Here is a 20,064-nt window from a genome sequence, read left to right on the forward strand (position 1 = left end):
CAACAAAATCTACCAATATTTGATATATACGTATTACCTTATACAGTTTAAATGTTTGTAATTTTTATACTAACTCAACAAAAGGGAAAATTACAAATACATTCATAATTTTGCTCATAAAGCAGTACTTTCTTAATTTCTTTATTATTCGAGGTGCATCCACACAGCTCGGTTAATTTACTGGAGGGTACAGAGAGCTTGGATAAATCACTACACAATTATACAATTTCACCAAAAACTCGGAGTCACTGAGAAACTTTATTGAACTCAGAACAGAAATCCACCCACAGGGAGAACATGCAAACTCTGCAGTGAAAGATCCAAACTCAAACTGAGTATATTCTTCTTGAGCTGCAAATAAATAACATGACTTTATGGGGCAATCTTTTTTCACACTTGTTGTCTCATTGACAGGTGTCCAATGTTAGATGATTATATTAATTGTAATCTATGTCCAGCATTTATTCAAAGCATTATAATGTGCACATACGTATATACACAAATGCACATATTACGTACCCTCAAATTAAATCTAAGAAATTGTTATTTGTTATCTGAATCATATGCATCCATTAATACGTTGCTATCACTTGTATCATTTATTGCGTGTTTTGTTTCCTGTTGATACACTTGAGTTCTTAATAGTTTTGAGGAAAAATGTATCTATATTTATAATTCTATAATTCTATTATTATATAAAGAAATTATAATTTATTTATATTGCACTATCCAGATATAAAGCTAATTTATATATTTATTTATTCATATGTTTGATGTAGTTGAATGTGCAGAAAATAAAACTAGAAACAAAAAAAAAAGTTGACTTTTGAATGCATGCGTGTCCTAGAATGTCCGGCAGATGGCGCTGACTTGTCAGAATTATCTTCTACCTGTAGGTTTTTACTCCGTCCACCAGGTGGCAGCAGAGGAAAAGTGAGCGCAAGAGGCGCAGATGTTTTCATTCTGCTGCTGGAGTCTGTCGGCAGATACACAAAGAAGAAACAAGCCGCGGAAGAGAAAGGAGGAGGAAAAGTCTTTTTGAAACACGGATAAAGTGTATCCGTGTGTTTACTGCTGTATGCCGTCGCCACGTCAGGTAAGGAGAGGATAAAGAAGGCGCCACGTATCAGTGTGTTGCTTTATGTTGTGTTGACTGTTAAAGAAGGCTTTGTTTCACTTCTGCAGGTTAATGTAAACAATGTGCACGAGCCTGTAAACATGAGGGTGTTCAGTCAGAAACGCACAAGTTAGATTTTTGCGATTAGAAATGACACTAAACTGTTATAAATTTGAGGATATATACACACGTTTCCTCAAATATGCAGCAACATGTAAGTTGGTTTAAAGAATAAAAATATTTATTCTTAACCAGTTATCACGTAGCAATAACAATGATTGTAGGTATATGGGACCTTTAACTTGAAATAAAGCAGTAAGGACTAACACGTTGAATACAATAGTAAAAAAATATATAAGTTAGAGACAGAAACTGTAATGGACTCAGAGTCAATCTAAATGAATAAAATAATACTACCTGAATGTAATCTGGAGTAAACAAATCGATTTCAGTTTCACTGTTTGCTTTTCAGAATTAGATATTCAGGAAGTATGTTTGCACATCCAAGAAATGTGTTTTGATGGTACAATTCAAAAGAAAATATTTAATTAATCCCAAAGGGAAATTCTTTCCAGCATTGTGCCACATAGAAAATAATATCAACATAAACAAGGAGAAAAGGTGCTTCACATAACACAATTAGAAGTAATATTTGGTTGCTTAGCCTTTTCTTTTCCTTTTTTGCATTAACAGGACATTTCCGTGATGACAGAGGAACCTGCAGCAGAAATCCAGCTGCTCAGACAACAGAAGGCAAAGCTCATTGAAATCCTGCGTGCGGATGCTGACTTTGTATTGCAGCATGCAGACGCTCGCTGTCTGCTGTCTCCTCAGGGCTACCAGCAGGTGAAATCCTGCCGCATTCCCTCTGAGAAGGTGACAGATCTTTTGGATCATGTCCTCCAGAGAGGTCCTGAAGCAGCACAGGGTTTTTTGGAGCTGTTGAAGGAGCAGCCAATGCAGGAAACCTTCCCACTGCTTTCTTTTGTGAAGGATCTGCAAATCACCACACTGTCCACAGGTAGGACATTATTCTTCTCTGAAATCTCATATTTTAGTACTCGATGTTTTTGTGTTAAAAAAGTTTGTTGTTTGTGTTTGCAAGGGAATAAAGAAGCATTAACAAAGAGAAAAAGAACACCTGAAACACAAGACTCAATTCCAGCTAAGAACAAGCGCAGTAATGGTGAGTCTCACTTCTGTTAACATTTAATGTTTCCTTCCCCTTAACATCCCTAACTGACTCCTACTTAATCTGCCTCTGCGTCGTGTCTCAGGTCCCGGCTTAGTGAAGGAGAAGCAGCTGATGACCGTGGCTCGTGCAGTCGGCAGATCCTGGAGAGAAATCGGCAGAATGGGTCTGGACATCCCATCGGTGAAGCTGGAGCAGATTGAAGAAGACCACTCAACCCACACGGAGCGAGTGTTCGCCATGCTGCGGTACTGGTGTACCTGTCAGAGGGACAAGGCCACCGCAGCGCACCTGCACTCCCTCCTCAGTCGGGAAGACTGGGCACTTCCTCCCGACAGCATTGACTTCCTCTTGGAGTCTGACTGAGGCCTTCCTATCCGTACGGTGTGAGGAGAGAAGCGGAACACTTAAGTTACAACTTGATGTTGTGCTAATTAGCACTTAACCAGAGACATTTTATACAACTGAAAGAACGGTCTAAAATTCATCCTGATTTTTGTTTTTTGTTAAATTTCTTTTACTCTCTGCTGTTAGTATCCATTGTAAAAGTTTTATCCTCCTTTGAGTTTAGAAAAACCAAATTACACTTGAAAAAACTTTTGATTTTACTGTAAATATATGAAGATGTTTAAAAAGGTGTAAAAGATGTGTTTCTTTTTAATTATGTCTTTGTTGTTGTTGTCAACATAGTACCGCATTAATCACAACTGTATCTGATCCTTTACACTGAAAACTACCGATCTTTCAATTAGATTCAAAGTTCAGTATCATTTTACTCAAAAAGAATCACACACGATCAGATTGTTTTATTTTGGAGTGAAAGAATGTTTAATTTCTGGCCTTGATTCAACACATAGGAAATATAAAAACAACAAATACTGTTCACTTTAAGTGACTGAAAAATAGGAATAGAGAAGCCAGTGGTGTATTTATGCCTCTCCTATAAATAACCAAGAATATGTAGCACTAACAATTGAAAAACCCAAGAGCAAAACAAGACCTAAAGAATGTAACATAACAATAGCAGTTAATGATATTCCCTTTCTCTCACCAGTCTGAGCTCTAACCATTAATTATTCTGTATTTTGCAGCTTTTTTGAAAGTTAACCTTGAGACGCAACATATTACTTAATCACTGGGCGTTTAACTTCATGAACAAAAACACATCTTAAAATGTATATTATTTCTCCGTTTGCATAACTCAAAAATAAAATCACTCAAATATTATTGTACAATTTTGAACCTCATATTTGCGGAATTCTTCAAAATAAAGTTTTCAACATTGACCAGTGACAAACTGAAGCAGTAGTGGAATGGCTGGAGTTGAAATATACAGGAAGGTGTTAATCTTTTTTTGTTTGAGCCAAGCTGCCTCCTCTACACTTGAGAAAGATTTTCTTTGATTTTCTTCAGTATAGTTTAAACCCCCAACAGTCAGACTGATCTTAGTCAAAAAGAATAAAGTAATTCATATAGTCATCCATCAGTGTATTTTATACTGAGCAGATGTTGAAGCGTGGTTTATTACTGACAATGTTGAAAGAACTGAAGATGTTTATAGTTTTAAACAGATGGGATTTTGGTTGATCTATTACCTTGAGAAATTGAAGCATGTGTGACAAACCTAAGACAGGAGATTGAAACTCAATTAAAGTCACAATAACTCTGAATTGTTTTTAAAATTAAAACCTGCGGTTTGTCTGACATAAGGTTTGTTTATAGACATGTAATATTTATGATGATAATTATTATAGTTATAATTTAAAGTATTGTTATTATGATGATACAACTAATTTATAAGTTCTCAAGAGAGACAAGGTTGTTGCACATTATTGAAACTGGCTAAGATAATTTACAAACATGTGATTTCAGGGCTAAGATGTCATCTTGAGACAGTAGCTACTACTACTATACTATAACTGTTAATAAGCCTGAACCAAATGAATCATTCATTTAAAAATTTAAAACATTGGAATTATCTTTAATGATAATGAGAAGAAAAGGAATTCCACAGACATGTCAAAATTATGGTATGAAACAAAATACAAACACACACAAAAAGAAAAAAAAATTTGTGTGTGTGTTTGTGTGTGTGTGTGTGTGTGTGTGTGTGTGTGTGTGTGTGTGTGTGTGTGTGTGTGTGCTATTTGTATGTATGCATGTATGTGTGTGTGCGTGTGCGTGTGTGTGTGTGTGTGTGTGTGTGTGTGTGTGTGTGTGTGTGTGTGTGTGCTATATTGTCAAACGAAGGTTCTTTTGTAGTTTATAGCATTACATAGTTTTATAAGCCTATAAAAGAGGCAGGATCTTTGGTTTGTTATTTCCAAAAAAACTACTGCTGCCATAAACAAATTGTTTTTATTTTATTTATTTAACCTTTATTTATACCGATTGAGACCCAGTGTCTCATTTTCAAAAAGGGCCTGTCGGTAGCAGCAAGCACAAGGTTGCGGACAAATAACGGCAAATTGCCTAAAACTTTTGAAACCTTAAAAAAAAATGTTGGTTACAAAAATATTTCTTTATCCATGCAACGGAGGTCCGTCCCGACCTCACCATCATGGCTGCCTCTGTGCGTCAGCCCTTATTGGTCACGTGCTCAGACTCAGAGCCAATCAGCGTCGTCCCCGGGGAGCACTTCCGGTGCTGTTTCCTGTCAGTGTTTGTAAACTGAGAGAAAATTGGAAGTGCGACAAGAAATAAAACCCAGCCGCCCTCTGAAATCCGAAAGGTAAGCCTCCGGGTGTGCAGCCGGCTTCACGCACGGTTCCCTGGGCGCGGGAGGCCGCGGTACCGGGGGGTGTGCGACCGCTGCAGGCGGAGGTAGAGGTGTTATTGTGGGGTCGGGCTCAGCCCGCACGCCCTGCCTGCCGCCTGCTGCCGGGCTGTTGTTGTGTGCGTGATGGGGGAGGAGGAGGGAAGGGTGGTCCTCAAACCAGCCCCACTCCTGGGGACAGATCACGGCCTTCTCTCTCTGCGGGCTCCTCTTTTTCAAACCTGCACAAAAATACACCATCCACAGCTTCTCAGTGCGTTTTAAACGTGTCTGAGACGTGTTGTTTAGCTTACTGATGCATCATGGTTGTAACTGAACGATCAAGCAACTTTGAGTAAACACGCAATGTTCAACTCTCATCTGCTCATTAGATTCATGTGTGTGGCGGATTTGAAGCCCACATTTGTTAGTCTTTACACTGAAATAATCATATTTTGTTGTGTATTAGATAGTTCAGTACAGTTTAACAAGGAATCCATAATATACTTTTTGCATAGACGAAGAGTTTCTTGCTTCCTGACACTGAACCAGCGCATCAGATTGATGCTGGTAACCTTGGAATAATCATAGTTTTTCTTCTGAGCTTCATGTTCATAAGCTTTACTGTGATGCTTTCTTTAAATTCAGGTGTGTTGGAGCAAGGGGACATAAAACATTCAGGACTCTGTTCCTCCAGCTCCAGAAATGCCCTCCCCTGCTCCACAGGGCCAGAGCCAGGTTTATCCAAAGTAATTTATAGAATCCTGTAAAATATGTTGACTTTGCATCCATACATGGTCCATTGCGCTGATCTGATATCTTTGTCCTACATACATCAGAGAAATATATGTGTAGCATGTATAACAAGATGAGTCTTCCAGTAAAGAAGAACTTGTAACTAGTAGCCTGTAACTTTTTTTTTTTTTTTAGTTTTTGGAACTATAACAATACATTTGGATTCACATTTTCAACATTCTTTTTCCTCAGAATATGTTATTCACAGACATTTATGTGTTCATCAAGAAATTACATTTTCCCTTTGTACAGGTTTAGGACTCCAGCTTTGCCTCCATTTCAGTCATGTTTAGTTTGCATTTAAGTGATCTGAGACGAAAACATCTCGGGTAACTTTCAGAAAAGTGGATGAGGAGTTTAGTTGAGATACACGTGCACATGTAGGATGTTTCCTGTGGATGCAGCAGATGTTTGCTGACACAAATCAAAGACAAATCAGGTGATAATAAATGATGGCTTACACAACGTCATTGTTTGTAAAAGCAGATGTAGCAGTTTGCAGTTTTTAATATTCTCATTATATTTCTCTTAAGTTTGTGTGTGTGTGTGTGTGTGTGTGTGTGTGTGTGTGTGTGTGTGTGTGTGTGTTTGTTTTACAAATTCTTAAATATGTATTTCATTTTCTATTTTAGTTGCTTTGTTTTTTTTTTCCAGCCTTTTCTTTGCACATCTCTTTTAGTCTTCCAGTTTGTTTTAATTTATTTTCTATACCTATTCCAGTGCTCAGGGCATCGTATTTGATATGTGTGTGTTTTGTATACATGTTTCTGAGAGAGTAATTTATTCAGTAATAAAGTTTGAAAGCTTTACAATGCTGATTTAGTCACATCGATCTTTTGTGAAAAGATAACAGGAGGCACAGTTAATGGCTTCATATCATTCTCGGGTTCATGACAGAATTAATTTGCAGAGTTAAACGTTTTGTAGTGTTTATTTTCTGCAACTTATCTTTGGTCAGATGTTAGTTAAATACCCAGAGTAACATAAAATTGATTCCTGAGTCGTGGTCATGATACAAAAGGCTTACTGCAGTGTAATGACTTTTTAGAGGAAAGTACAAACTGTAATTTCCACAATTTGTAACAAATGTTAGAAAATCGTGACTAAATTTGATCACAATTCAGTTTGACTGTTAACCGTTAAGTGCAGTCCCTGGCATGTTTTCTCATGTATCATACAAGTGTCTGTTTTTACAAGTGTCTGTTTTTTTAAATGTCTTCTTCATGTTTCCCATCAGACTTTATTTAACCGTGTTTCCGTGCACCAAACCATTGGGGTTTTCCTGCCTGATAAAGAGCGTGTTTCACTGATGGACCAGAGTATGTGGTCATATATCCATATGGTTCTACTTTCAGGCTTTGGCCCCCGATGATTTGGGTGGGCGTGGTCTCTTCTGTTACCCCTCATCCCGAGTGAAGCCCCCTCTGTTCCCCTCAAACACACACGCATTCAAACCACGACGATGACACACCATTCCAACAATTCTGTTCGAGATCATATGAAGTGGGTCAGTGGAAGTCTTTTCATCTCCAGAATCACCCCCATGGTTTCATCCGTCCATCCCAGACCCCCCCACCCCTAGCTCCCACCCCGGTCCCTGTGAGACGTCCCGCGGACGCTGACGTGTTGTGTGTGTGTTGCCAGGCGGGGTTGCTGGGCTGCGAGGCGGTGCTGTCCAGCATGGCCCTGATGCAGGCCAACAACATCCCGGGCCAGAAGAAGATGATGTCCGCCATGGGTCAGGGCCACAGAGGCAGTCCTGAGAGCCACCACACACACCCGCAGCACGGCCACAACCACCACGGGCCCCCGGTCCACCACGGACAGGGCCAGCACGGCCACATGGGGCATCCGTCAGGCGGGACCTGCCCTCCGCTGGTGAGAGAATCAGCATTTAGTATTTGTGTTTTGTGTTTTCAAACTGTTAATAAACAGTTTGAAATTCAGTGGACTGCCCTGTGCCTGATTGTAAACTTTCAGAAACTGTGAACTTTGCCCAAGTCATGATTAGCTTCTCCTTCTCCCAAAAGCTAATCCGGAAAGACGGGGATTATCACTCATCGAGGGTGTTGGATGGAAAGGACGTGCAGGCCAACCAGAATATGCAACCCAAAAAGAAACACAAAAAATCATCGCACAAAATTAAAGAGGAGGTGGAGGTAACCATGTTCCCAAGCGCCTTTCGAAATAAGAAGGCGGGGGGGGAAAAAATCCATTTCCATCAATTTGTTTTGATGTTCGCAGCATTTACTGCCTCATCTCGACATGGACGATGACTCCGCCCTGAAAGTGCAGAAGAACTTCATCTGCGATCACTGCTACGGGGCCTTCCGGAGCAGCTACCACCTCAAGAGACACATTCTCACACACACAGGTCAGAGGTCACGCTGCTTCACCGTCACTCCTGCAGCATTCGCCATCACTGTGTCACTTTACAGAAGATTTCAACAGAATCTAACTGAACATAAGAAAGATTCTGATGTGTGTGTGTGTGTGTTTTCAGGGGAAAAGCCATACGCTTGCGATGCGTGTGACATGCGGTTCATTCAGCGTTACCACCTGGACAGACACAAGAGGGTCCACAGCGGAGAGAAGCCCTACCAGTGTGACCGCTGCCATCAGGTCAGTCCAGCTCAGGCTGCAAAGATTTTGTGCCGTGGAAACGGACTTGTCATGGTTCTTCTGTCTCGCTTCAGAACTTTTCACGGACAGACCGGCTGCTGAGGCACCGGCGGCTCTGCACGGTCGGGATGAGCAAAGACGACAGCCAGTACTCCCAGGATGCAACTGCCCACACGGCCTCCTGGAGCCCCCTGCAGCCTTCCAACAACCGCCTGACCGTCTGACCGCCAGCGGCCCGCGCTCCCCGCTGGAGCCCAGCCTGAGAGCTAAACTCCCACAAGTCAACCAGACGGCAGTTTGCTCGCAGCGGCTCCTCCCTCAAGCTTGATAGTGGATTTTTTTCTACTTTTTTTACATACTGTTACATTTATGATGCAGGCAAAAAGAGATGGACCACTTAGAACCCCGATGGCAATACTCCCTTTTTACCTGAACAGTTGGAGGTGTTTTTTGCTCTTACTTCACAGTTTAACTCCGTTTCTTTTTTCTTTTCTTTTTTTTTTTAATGATGTGGATGCTCAGTGTATCATCCACTTTCTGACCTGCGATTAACTGGCAGCTCTGAAGGACACACACACACAGATTTTCCCGTTTCCCTCTTGTTTAGTGCCCCTGAAGTATTACTTGTGTACCATCACAGCAGATTGAGGTGTGTGTGTGTTGACCATAAGTAGCCGCCTATAAAACCAGCCTTTAGGTACTTTTCAGAAACACTGATCTGAATATGATTACAGTTAATGCCACAGTAGTCTGTGTGCAGATTTTCCATTTTATCCCTGATGCACAGTACTAGAGTAGATCAAATATGATGTGTCACCTGCATTTCAGCCAGATCGACTAGAAGAAAACACTAAAACTTAATTCAGTTGCTCCTGAAGTGGAATGATTGTGTGGGAATATATTCACAATTCTGCCAAAATGTTTTGGATGCAATGCTTCAAACTGTTAATACTGGGATGTCACGGGCTCCATAGGAGTGTTTTTGAAGCCCTTTCAGCTGGATGTATAAACCACATATCTATCATATGTGCTTTAAAATGTAATAAAATGAGACTAGTTTATAGAATCATGTGAGAAATCTCCAAGAAGACAGCACTGTATCTCAGCTAGTTATTTTACACAAACTCCCCTGAAACCAATTCTTAGTTCATCCATCCTTTATTTTTTTCTTTTTCTTTTTCTATAAATATATAATGTGACGTGACTCCAGTGCCATTTCACTGCGTCTTCAGTGAAGATGATTTAACGGCTGGTTTAGGAAACAGCGAGCTTCTTGGTGTGTCCGGTGGAAGCTGGTGTGTGTCTCTGTAAACACTGGACGTGGGTTCAGTCGTAGAAACACGTGAGTTTTGACACTTCCTTAGACTGAGATGTGTTCTCGTAGGCAGGTAGTCCAGCTGCTGTCAGACTTTTTAGGAACATGTGAAAGGAGTTTGGGGCCCATCGCTGACTGTCTGCTGTCTTATGGAGTTAATATATATTTAAAGTGTATTAGGGCTAGAAATTAGTATGTATGGGACCTAAACTCCTCCAGTGAATCAAGAGTTTTTTTTTCTCAAAGCTATATGCATTAGTCTGGTTATTTGTTCCGACATGTGGAAAAGCCGCGGGGGGGTCATCGTTCGCCGTGTCGTTAGGAGAAAGCTTTCACTCATGTCCTTTTAGAGTAGCAGCCATGATTAGTTCTCAAAACCTTTTTTTGCATGTATTCTTTGGAAGATCTTGTATTTTATTTCCTCTTTTTTCAATTTTTTTTGTTTTCATGTGAGACCCTACATTTTTTCCCTATTTTCTTTTTTTTTTCTCTCCTTTTTGTTTGTGTCAGGAGTGAAGTGAGTTTTGACTCAGTCACACTGTACCTAATGGACTTTTAGGGCCTCAAATCACAATAAAAAGGTGTTTCTTTCTCATCGCAGTACGTCGCTCATGTGATCTACAGCCAGGTTTCTTCAGTGGGTTTGCAAGTACTAAAATTTTATCTTTCACACTTGTCCTCCAGAAAGCCGGAGTGTTATTCACTCAGATTTACATCGTCCTCCGGAAAATGTGCAACATGATCCGGTGAGCGATGCACCACTTTTTACCAGCAGGTGGCAGCCATGACCACATGAGCCACTGCATTTCATTGTGTGGTGAAGGGAATGAAAGAAAGACACAACAGTAAATGTTTTAACCCCATCAGTGAAGGATCATGCTGATCTGTGTGGGAATCGGCAAACTATTGCTGTTAATGGTACTCCTTCACACACACGCGATCACACACTGGCTTGGGCTCAAACGGCCAAACATTACATTAGAGGACAACCCACTCTACTGTCTGATCAATATCTGTTTTATTCTTTCCCTACAGAAACTATTGTTTCCTTTGAGAAAAACCAAGAGATATTTTTTAAAATCTGCTGAATCCATCTGATGTTTTTCCAACTGTTTTTCTTCAAAACTTGCCAGAAACACAGCAGAGGAATGTAAAATCCGCAACACTCAATCACAGAGACAATCTGTATCCCCTGTTTATGTGTAGAAATGTTAAATAGACATAACAGTGAGGGTGCGAACAGCCGATGCCCACATTTTTCAGACGGGAGAGAAGAATGTCTCCGGCCACGCTGTCCCATAACTCTGGCTGCCTGCGTGGGTATTGCCACACCGGCCGTGCGTCAGGGAGTGCAGATCATAGCCTTTAGCACCTTCCTTTTTGCTATTGACCAGTTCTTTAATTACGACATTAGGATAGGCAGGATGAGATCAGCCTGAAGGCTGCTGGGAGTGTGCGCCCTCTCCCACGGGAGACATCCCCTCCTGCTGCAGCCTGATTTACAGCACCCACAGGCCCCCGGCACTTAACAATGGACCTCCTTAAGTGAGGTAGATGGGGAGGAGATCAGAGAGGGGGAGATAACACTCCATCTTCATGCACCAAAGTGCTGAAATCATCTCGGTTTGAAATCATCTCGGTGAGACAGACCGATCGTGGAGCGGGTCCAGGGGTAAAGTGTGGGAGTGCCGCCTTGTCCTCAGTCCGCCTCGCTCCATCAGGGAGGAAGGCTCTCCTCAAGACGGATCACCGGCTCTCCACATGCTCACCTCTGCTGTCAGAGGGCCGCAAAAAAAAAAAAAAAAAAAAAACATACCTCCTCCAAACAGAAATTTCCACCAAAACACCAGTAAATCTCAGCTGACTGCAAATGTTGTGGCTCTGTCAACATGTGGGTGGTTCAGAGGTTTACGAAAACAGGCGCTCGGCAGCAGAAACCTTCTGTCTCCGACAAATGTTTGGCTGCCCCCTGATCAAACACATCACAAGCCCACTGGAAATGATTGAAACCCTCCCAACAATGGCTCCCGCTATCTCCCTCTCCCCGAGGTGTGGGAGAGCCTTTTCATCTCAGGCCTTGATTAATAAAGGAATCGCTGGTTGGTTGAAAGCGACGATCTGCCCCCTCCGAGCATCCATCATGGCGGTGACAGCCCACCTCTCTGTGTTAATTAGCAGTGATATTTAAGCTGTCTGAGGTGTTCCGTGGCCGTCAGCGCGGCGGTGGTGCCGCTCGTCATTAAAATTTCAATCCCTCTGTCCGGGTTACTCCCATTTTGCCTCGACAGCTCAGTGAGCACGTCCTCTCACACAGGAGCACCAACCTGAAGTCAGATGGATTACCCGTGAACTCGCCCTTACTCATTTTCATACATTTCAGTGTTGAACCAACACGAATGGAGAAACATCAATTCCACTTCTCTCGTTTTCGCAGAGATTATTTGATACCAAATGAAGGAATTTGTCATGAATTCCAAGTTCTCCTCAAACAATGAGCTGAGACACCGTGAATGCATGACTTATTAATGAATACCAAATATTTTAATATTCTTTAATACTGGGGGCTATTATTCAGAAATCAATTATTTAAGTAGCTGAGCACTTGTATAAGATATCACCAGGAGCCATGGTGCACCAAAATGAGAACCGTAGTGCTGCAATTTAGAGACACATAAGCAAATGGTGACCTTCTTCCAACAATCTGTGATTAACAGAATGATCTAAGGTTGGAAATGAATCATAACCCAGGATGCGTCTGGTGCTTTCACTAAAATCTAGTAAACACGTGCATGTACCCGAGAAGGGAATTTACCCGCCGCCCGCCTCCCTGACTGTGTCTGAGGGGGACGTCGTGTCCTGTCACGCTTCACAGTGTCCCCGATTTAGATATCTGCTGCTGCTTTTCTAATTAGTGTAACTCAACAAGATTAATTGGCCTCTGCACATCATTCCCCAAATACTCAAAACACCAAACAGGGGAGAAGAGGAGCGAAAGCCGTCAGCCGCCAGACAGGTCACCGGGGGACTGTCTGAACTGGGCCGTATTTAGTTCATGAATATCCGTACATGAAAATGAGCCTCCAGTGATGTTTTGGTGTCACCTTTTTGTTAACTGACTTAATGAGAGGATGTGAGATTGGTGGAAATGGGTGGAATTCAGCAGGACTGACTCACTGCTGACACCTGTGCTCAAACTGGTTTCCTCTTGCAGAAGTGTGAATGTGTGTGACTGTTCAGATTGTACCTGCCCTCATCCATCCTCGCCCATAATCAGCTCCAGACCCAGTAACCCTGACCTGGATTTAGAAGATGCTGCGAGATCTTTTCATCAAAAGTTTCCCGTTGATGTCCCTGAAATCACAGATATCAAGTTTCCGCTGCACTCAGCTGACTTCTGTGAAGCAGTCCACGAGCACAAAATTCAAGTTCAGTCATGCTGTTATAGAGATTTATTCCGTCATCCACCTTCCCTTTGTCATCTTTCCAGCAGAGATGCATTAAGTCTCACAGATAGACGAACGTGCTCCGGATTTTTGTCATTAATCCACAGTTTGTTGGGACTTGCTTGGACTGTGCTGTTTTTTTAAAAAAAACATTGGTTCACTCTCAGGTGAAGCCACCAAAACCTCAGAATTTCAAAGCCAACTTTCTTGGAATCCAGCAGTTTTAACAGTGCGGGGCGGGCCTCCCGGGGGGGGGGGACGCCATGGAGCTTCACGAAGGGAGCAGCAGAGCTAATCTGTGGATCAGGGCAGATCTTCTCCCATCAGGTCTTTCTTCCTTTTAATCTCTGAGAACAAATTTAAAAGAAAAAGACAAAACCTGAGAGTTAAAAACCTACTTTACTAAAACATGGCTTGAACTGAATTGAAGTGTTTTAGAGCTCAATTAAAGCTTCAGTTTAAAAAAAAAAAACTGAATAGTGATGGTTAAGGAAAGAACAGATGACAACACTACTGTATTTGTGGAACACAGTTCCCTCCAACATAAACTTTATTTGCTCTTCAGAGATGCTGGAACCTCTTCCAATACTAAACACTGAGAAATAAATGTTCCCAAACAGTGAAATGAGTGTTGGAAAAGGTTTAGTGAAGTAATGATTTTACTCTTGCCGTTATTTCACTTCATCGCTTTCCTTCTTAATTTGAGCTAAACTTCCACTTGAAGCCAATGATTGAGCAGTCTATGATATAAAATCACGTGCCAACACAAATAAACAGCAATTTTTATAAAGCAAATTTAGCAAAAACACACTTCTCACTCACACACATAAATGGAATTGGATTCTTCTAAGGGTACAAACTATTGAACAGCAGCATGACCTCAGTGGAAAGGTTTTTAAAGTGGGAGGTTTTAACTTCTCCATAGATGAATGTTCCAGAAAGACAAAGGGTTTTTCACTGAAGGTTATTTAATTATGTGTGGTTTGGTTAAAGACACAGCTCAGAGAAAAGTTTGAGGGAAACTGTTTTCCCACTTTCCAGAAGAAAAGCCATGAAGCCCAACCGGGACTCAAACCGGGGATCTTAATGCGATGAGGTGGTAATGCTAACCTCTGCGCAGCCACAATATTGGATCATGACTCAACTGTTAGCTGTCAATGGGAATAAAATGCAGAATCACAATCTGAGAGGAAAACAAAATGAAACAAAGAAGAAAGGAGACCTTTTTCTGAACTTTGCCGGAATAACAGGCTGAGAGAAGTGTTGGAGGGAAACCCCAGTACAAACATGTTTCACCCCTCAAGGTAGATTTTTGTTCAGAAATTTAAAGAAAAAAAAAAGCTACTTCGCTGTAGCACGGCTACCAATATATCCACTTTCGGGAGCGTTTGTTTCGTGACCTCAGAACAGGATAAGTGTGTAATTTTGTCGGTCTCAACAGTACAACAAGGACAAAAGTTCAAATATGGAGTCTGCACGAGAGGCTTCACAGTAATCGTTAACTCTATACAGGTATATTTATCCCAGCGCCTTCTAACACGCCGCCGAGCCATTCATCATTCCTGGGAGTTCAGGGGGATCATGTCTCTTTAAGATGTAAAACCTGTTTTCTTTCTCCTCCATGGCACGTTGTCAGAGGGCACGCCGTGTAACCCCGAGTTATCAAGTTCAAGAGAAGGTCTTTTATGAAATTATGCAATCTAGCTTGACAAGACAAGTCTAGGGCTTTCCTTGTTCTCTTTATTTTCAAACAATTTTCCACTTGAGCAGACAGCCGCAAGTGTGGAGTGAGAGAGTAAAGAGAGGGATTTGATATCCAAGGGAAGCGGTGCATGAATTCACTTGAGGTTGATAGACAGGGCAGGGGCGGCCGTGCTATTTACCCTTAGAGATTTCCATGGGTCAAGGCTGTTACAGGGCCACATTCTCGCTCTTCTTGATCTTGTCAAGATAGACTGTCAGGCTGATGAAGAGATAGGCTGCAGATAGATGATGGGGTTGCACGAACGCTGGGCTGCAGATGCAGTATCCAGACAGACAAAGTGACTTTGGCAGTGAGCTGCTGCTACCAGTCTGTTACACTGGGGAAAGAGACAACTTTGGGAAAAAAAAGGTCGGTAAAAATGTAATATCAGATGGAATGAATCAGTATATGGAAATGAGCTGCTTGCTAATTCATTGATTTTACAGCCATAGGGTCAAATGCTTGGTATTTATTTTGCGGCGTAAGCAGTGAGATGGTTCACTCAGTCATTTAGGCTCTTCTGACCTCTGAGTCAACCAAAAATCTGGAGTTCATAAACAGGCACGTGCACAGATAGACCCCAGGTGCTCCTCAAACACAGACTGCCTCAGGATGACAGCTTTCTCAAATGACAATTCATCATATCTATTTTCCCAATTTTGCATGTCATCATCTGAATTTTTCTCACCGCTTAAAATCTATAATGAAATAGAACAAGTAAATATCCACTGAGAAGTTTAGAGTCTCCAACCTAACGACTTTAAGCATTACATCTATTTAAAACAAATTAACTCTCATTGCATTGCTGTGCAAACACCAATTATGTTCTTTTCCTAATTACAGCGCATTAGCCTCTGTTTAAGCTGTGGTTGCTGAAGGCTGGAATTGTTAGTTTTGTCAGAATTGGTTGCACATTTGCTCAATATCTATACAAAACTGCACTGAAATAAAACTTTAAACAGGACTTGCGTGAATGGTGTTGGCTGTTCTTTATTTTGCTTGTGTTAAAGGATTTTAGCTCTAGAATTGATTTAATAATTCTGTTCTATTCTATTCTATTCTTTGCACAGTCCTGATCTTAAAAGAAAAGAAAAAATGAATGAAAAACCTGTGAATGCACAAAATCGTCCAGTATTCTCTATTTGCAGACTGGCATTCTTTCTTTGTGGTATTTTCTGGAAACATTTTTGGACTCTCCTCACAGTTTTTTCTTTTTTTTTTTTTTTTTTCTAACTCTGCCACATTTCTCTGTCCCTCCTCTTCTGCTCTCGTGATGTAAGGACTATTATACTCCAGTGCCACTTCCCTTCAGGGATAAGATTTTTACGATTGCAACCTGACACCGTTTCTGTGTCCTATAAGCGACAGAGCTGTAACTCACTTCAAAGGCAGGAGGCATCAAATCACCGCGCGCCCGTAAATCCACCTGTCAGGCGGCGGCCAATCAGCGCGCGGCCTTAAATCTCGCCTGTCGCGCTGGCGGCCAATGGAGAGACGAGCGCAGTAAATCTGTCAGGGGCCGCTCTGTTAACGGTGCCGCGGTGTGGTTGGGGAATCCACGGGAAGGGAGGGAGCGGAGAAAGTGGATGACAGAGGGAGGAGGGAACAAACTGAGGCTTTAGAGGTATGTATGCCACAGAAAATGCCTTTTCCTCAGCCCCTGCGACTAAAACACACACACGCCGCTGTAAAACAGGTTTTTCTTTTTTTTTTTTTTTGGTTCTCTTTTTTTTTTCGCCACTGCAAAACAAGACTAAACACGAAAAGGAGAAACAGGCTGTTCAATAACACCAGCAGAAAGTCCCATAAAGGTTTACAGCCGGCACGGCTGGGTCTGATGTTGACTGTCCACACTGAAAATGACTGATGGACCTGCTTTCGTGCTCTTTTGCATCACTGTAGCATGAAAAACCCGAGGCTGACTGTTTGATAACAGCAGTGACCTCTGACCCGGAAGCCTGGAGGAGGGGGAGAGGGCCCCGGGTCCAGTAGGGCCGAGTCCATCCTGACCAGATGTGACCCAGCTGTGGAGGATGGAATTGCACTTGCAGCACAGAAAACATAAACAACGATGCTTGAGGACACTCCTGCATCTAACTTGTGTCAGGCTCCAGTATTTCACGTCCACCGTCAGTCGTCTAAGGCACGGTTTCACTAACGACTAATTCATCGGCCCGGCACTAGAAAACCATGAGGAGAACGGCAGAGGGAAAACACATCAGGTTGAATATTCCCCCGATTAACAATGCCCTTGGTGGTGCACTTTCATTATCCTATCAAAGTTGAACATTTTCATGTGATAAATCTTCCAAGCGTCATAAAATAACAGGTCCTGCAAAGGCAATGCTCTTCCATTCCAAAGAAGAAAAAAAAAAGCTTTCCCTTTTACAAATCCCACCATTTTTTCACCAACCTGTAACGACTTCCAATAAAGCAGACACGTTTGCGGTGACGTTTTTATTCCACATCAACAAAAAAATTAAACATTAGCATCAGAATTTACAGTCATCTTATGTCATTACTATGAAAACTTTTTTTTTTTTCCATGAAACATAAATAGTGGGATGAGTTATGACAGAGGCAGGCAGGAGTGCAATGGTGGAGGTGTTGTTTTTGGCTGGCTTTCCTTGGAGTGGCCATGATTCTCTATTCTATGGGAATCCATAAACAGACCCAGAGAGGGCAACCGGGGCCATAAACCACGTCAGGCTGCCACAATGCTGCTGAGGCAGAGGGGAACAGGCCCAGGCCCTTTCCTCCTCCTCCTCCTCTCCTCCTCCTCCTCCTCCTCCTCTTCTCTGCACACGAACACACGCCTGCATTCATTTTGAGCTGCCTTTAATGACATTTGATGTTGTGTGAGCTGATTCCCCCTTAAAATTGATCCTCTGTTTTTACAAATACTTTAACAACGTCCAATATCATGCGGTTAAATCTTCCTTGTAGTCCCTTAACGTCATATACGGGTGGAAATGAGAGGGCAGTTGAGTTAAAAATAGCCCTGTTAATGTTAATACAGTGGGTCATTAAACATCATGGGGGTCTTGCCCTTCGCCCTGCTCACACAATATATCGGCACTTACTTTAATACGTTGACTGTACTGGATCCAACGTGCTGTCATTGTTTTCCCCTCTGTTGTTGCTGTTTAGCTGGACAAGCCTCGGGATGGGTGCACGGGCCCATTGACTATGACATAAACACTCTGTAAGCTCACAGATGATGATAATTTATTGGACCTAATTCACACAGTCCACTCTCTCTCTCTCTCTCTCGCTCTCTCTCTCTCACACACACACAGCTACACACACAGAAAAGAAAGGGAGCGACTCTCACTGTATGCATCGATCAATTACAAGGCTCGAGCCCACACGTCTCTGACAATTTTACAGCATGTTATGTACAGCATGTCAAGCCATGGCGTTTCAAACTGTTATACTCATTCCTGTATAATTAATATAAATTACCTCGCTGCTTTTTATGATGGTGCAACTGTAATTAGCGGATGAAAGCAAGTCAGTGAGCTGCCGATAGTGCCGGAGGGCCATCCAGATGAAAAGTGGGGGTCTGGACAGGCACCTTGGGTGGGATCTGTTTTAACCCTCTCTTTTCCTCGCCGGGATCTCATCTAATTACATTTACTGCTGTCTACTTCGGCTAACCTCGTCCTCTTTAACCTTCACCCCCCCCCCACACACACACACGCGCGTGCACCGAAACCACACACTGAGACATAAGCTGCCCTCATTATGTACCAGCGAACTGGCACACAACAATAAACTGGTGCGATAATGGAGTCCATTCATAATGACCACCTTTCTCTTTCTTAATGCTCTCTGTCTGGTGAAACGCTCGACAGGGAGCATTAACATAGACCTCCATTCATGCTACGGCCGCGGCCGTGAAGAGCCACAGAGTCGACAGACTGGAGCAAAGCCAAGACGGAATGTCTTCGGGTCAGAGTCAGCAACAGTTTCATTGACTGCACAACACGGCGTCGTGTGAAAACATCCACCCACATGCACCACCACGTGCGCACCTCGCTCTGTGACAACAAACGGCATTCCCAGACATCGAGGGTGGTTTTATTTTTGACTTTTGTTTCAATTAGGTTCACAAAGCATACAGAATGCATGCGAGGCTGATTAAAATGCAAGTGTCTCAGACGACCATGACCACATTTTACACTTTCAGGGCCATTTCTCGCCAGATTTAGCTGATTATTAGCAAGAGGAGGGGGTATATAATTTCCCACGGGGCAGATAAAGTGTGGAACCTTCTAATTTACTTTCTGCATACCAACATTACCACTAATGTGTGTGATCCTTTCAACAAATTCCTCCAGGCCACAGACATCATCTACTCTGTTTCACTCTTTGATGTCTGAGCCAAATTACCTATAGATATCAGGAACTGTGAGTCCTTCTATTGCACGAAAGTTAGTGAGGAGGCTTCAAAGAGTAGCTTAATGCCATTTGACAACTCAGAAAATGATTTGAAGTCATCCCAGTCAAGTATGGTTGGATCTGTTTCTTGCAAGACCAACGCATCCCAAAATTTACCTCCCGGTGATCAGAGGGGAAACATATGGGGGTTCCTCGCTGGAGGAACTCAGATCCATCATTCCCTCTCCTGTTCTGAGCATCAGGTACCAACATGATGTAGTGCCTATTCTCAGACCCATTCCTCTCTGGAGGGTATCCGTCATTTGCATTCAAATGAGTGCATGTGCTTAGCGTGTGAAGGCAGGGGGTTGCGCACACGGGAGCGCACAATTCACAATGCACTCCCTCCACAGACAAGGAATGAATCAAGTGCGACTCCATAAAACTTATCTCCATGTCACAGTGCACAGTGGTGAGTAAGCTCCATATCATAGCTGCTTGAATGCGTCTGCTTCTCTTTGTGCTGTCTCCTCCACACTATTTATGGACCTGGGAGTTGCACTTTGCAGCGAGCACCAGCAGAGGGAGCCCTCACACTGGCAGACATGTCTCGGTGGGAGGTTCAAGGGAACAAAGAAGAACACGCCTCAGAAATCAGAAAACACTGTTCTCTACTGTTCTCTTGTCTTTGTCAATAT

General features: G+C 42.4%; 2 protein-coding genes across 3 annotated transcripts; both read left to right on the plus strand.

The window, feature by feature from the left end:
• Positions 1–973: 973 nt before the first annotated feature.
• On the plus strand, positions 974–3,647 carry LOC115408380 (uncharacterized). The gene is made up of 4 exons (XM_030119101.1): positions 974–1,096; positions 1,811–2,138; positions 2,223–2,303; positions 2,395–3,647. Exons 1-4 carry the CDS (start codon positions 1,079–1,081, stop codon positions 2,673–2,675), a joined length of 708 nt encoding a protein of 235 aa, XP_029974961.1. The 5' UTR covers positions 974–1,078; the 3' UTR covers positions 2,676–3,647.
• Positions 3,648–4,957: 1,310 nt separating this feature from the next.
• znf740b (zinc finger protein 740b) lies at positions 4,958–10,376 on the plus strand. Of its 2 annotated transcripts, XM_030119099.1 has the most exons (7): positions 4,958–5,040; positions 7,215–7,366; positions 7,504–7,737; positions 7,890–8,018; positions 8,104–8,233; positions 8,363–8,481; positions 8,556–10,376. In XM_030119099.1, the coding sequence occupies exons 2-7, from the start codon at positions 7,322–7,324 to the stop codon at positions 8,703–8,705; spliced, it is 807 nt and encodes a 268-aa protein (XP_029974959.1). In that variant the 5' UTR covers positions 4,958–5,040; positions 7,215–7,321; the 3' UTR covers positions 8,706–10,376. The 2 variants fall into 2 exon arrangements, with proteins under 2 accessions (XP_029974959.1, XP_029974960.1); XM_030119100.1 differs by lacking the exon at positions 7,215–7,366 and having other exon boundaries at positions 4,964–5,040.
• Positions 10,377–20,064: the final 9,688 nt, after the last annotated feature.

Source organism: Salarias fasciatus, chromosome 20 (assembly GCF_902148845.1).
Source record: "Salarias fasciatus chromosome 20, fSalaFa1.1, whole genome shotgun sequence".
NCBI lineage: Eukaryota > Metazoa > Chordata > Actinopteri > Blenniiformes > Blenniidae > Salarias > Salarias fasciatus.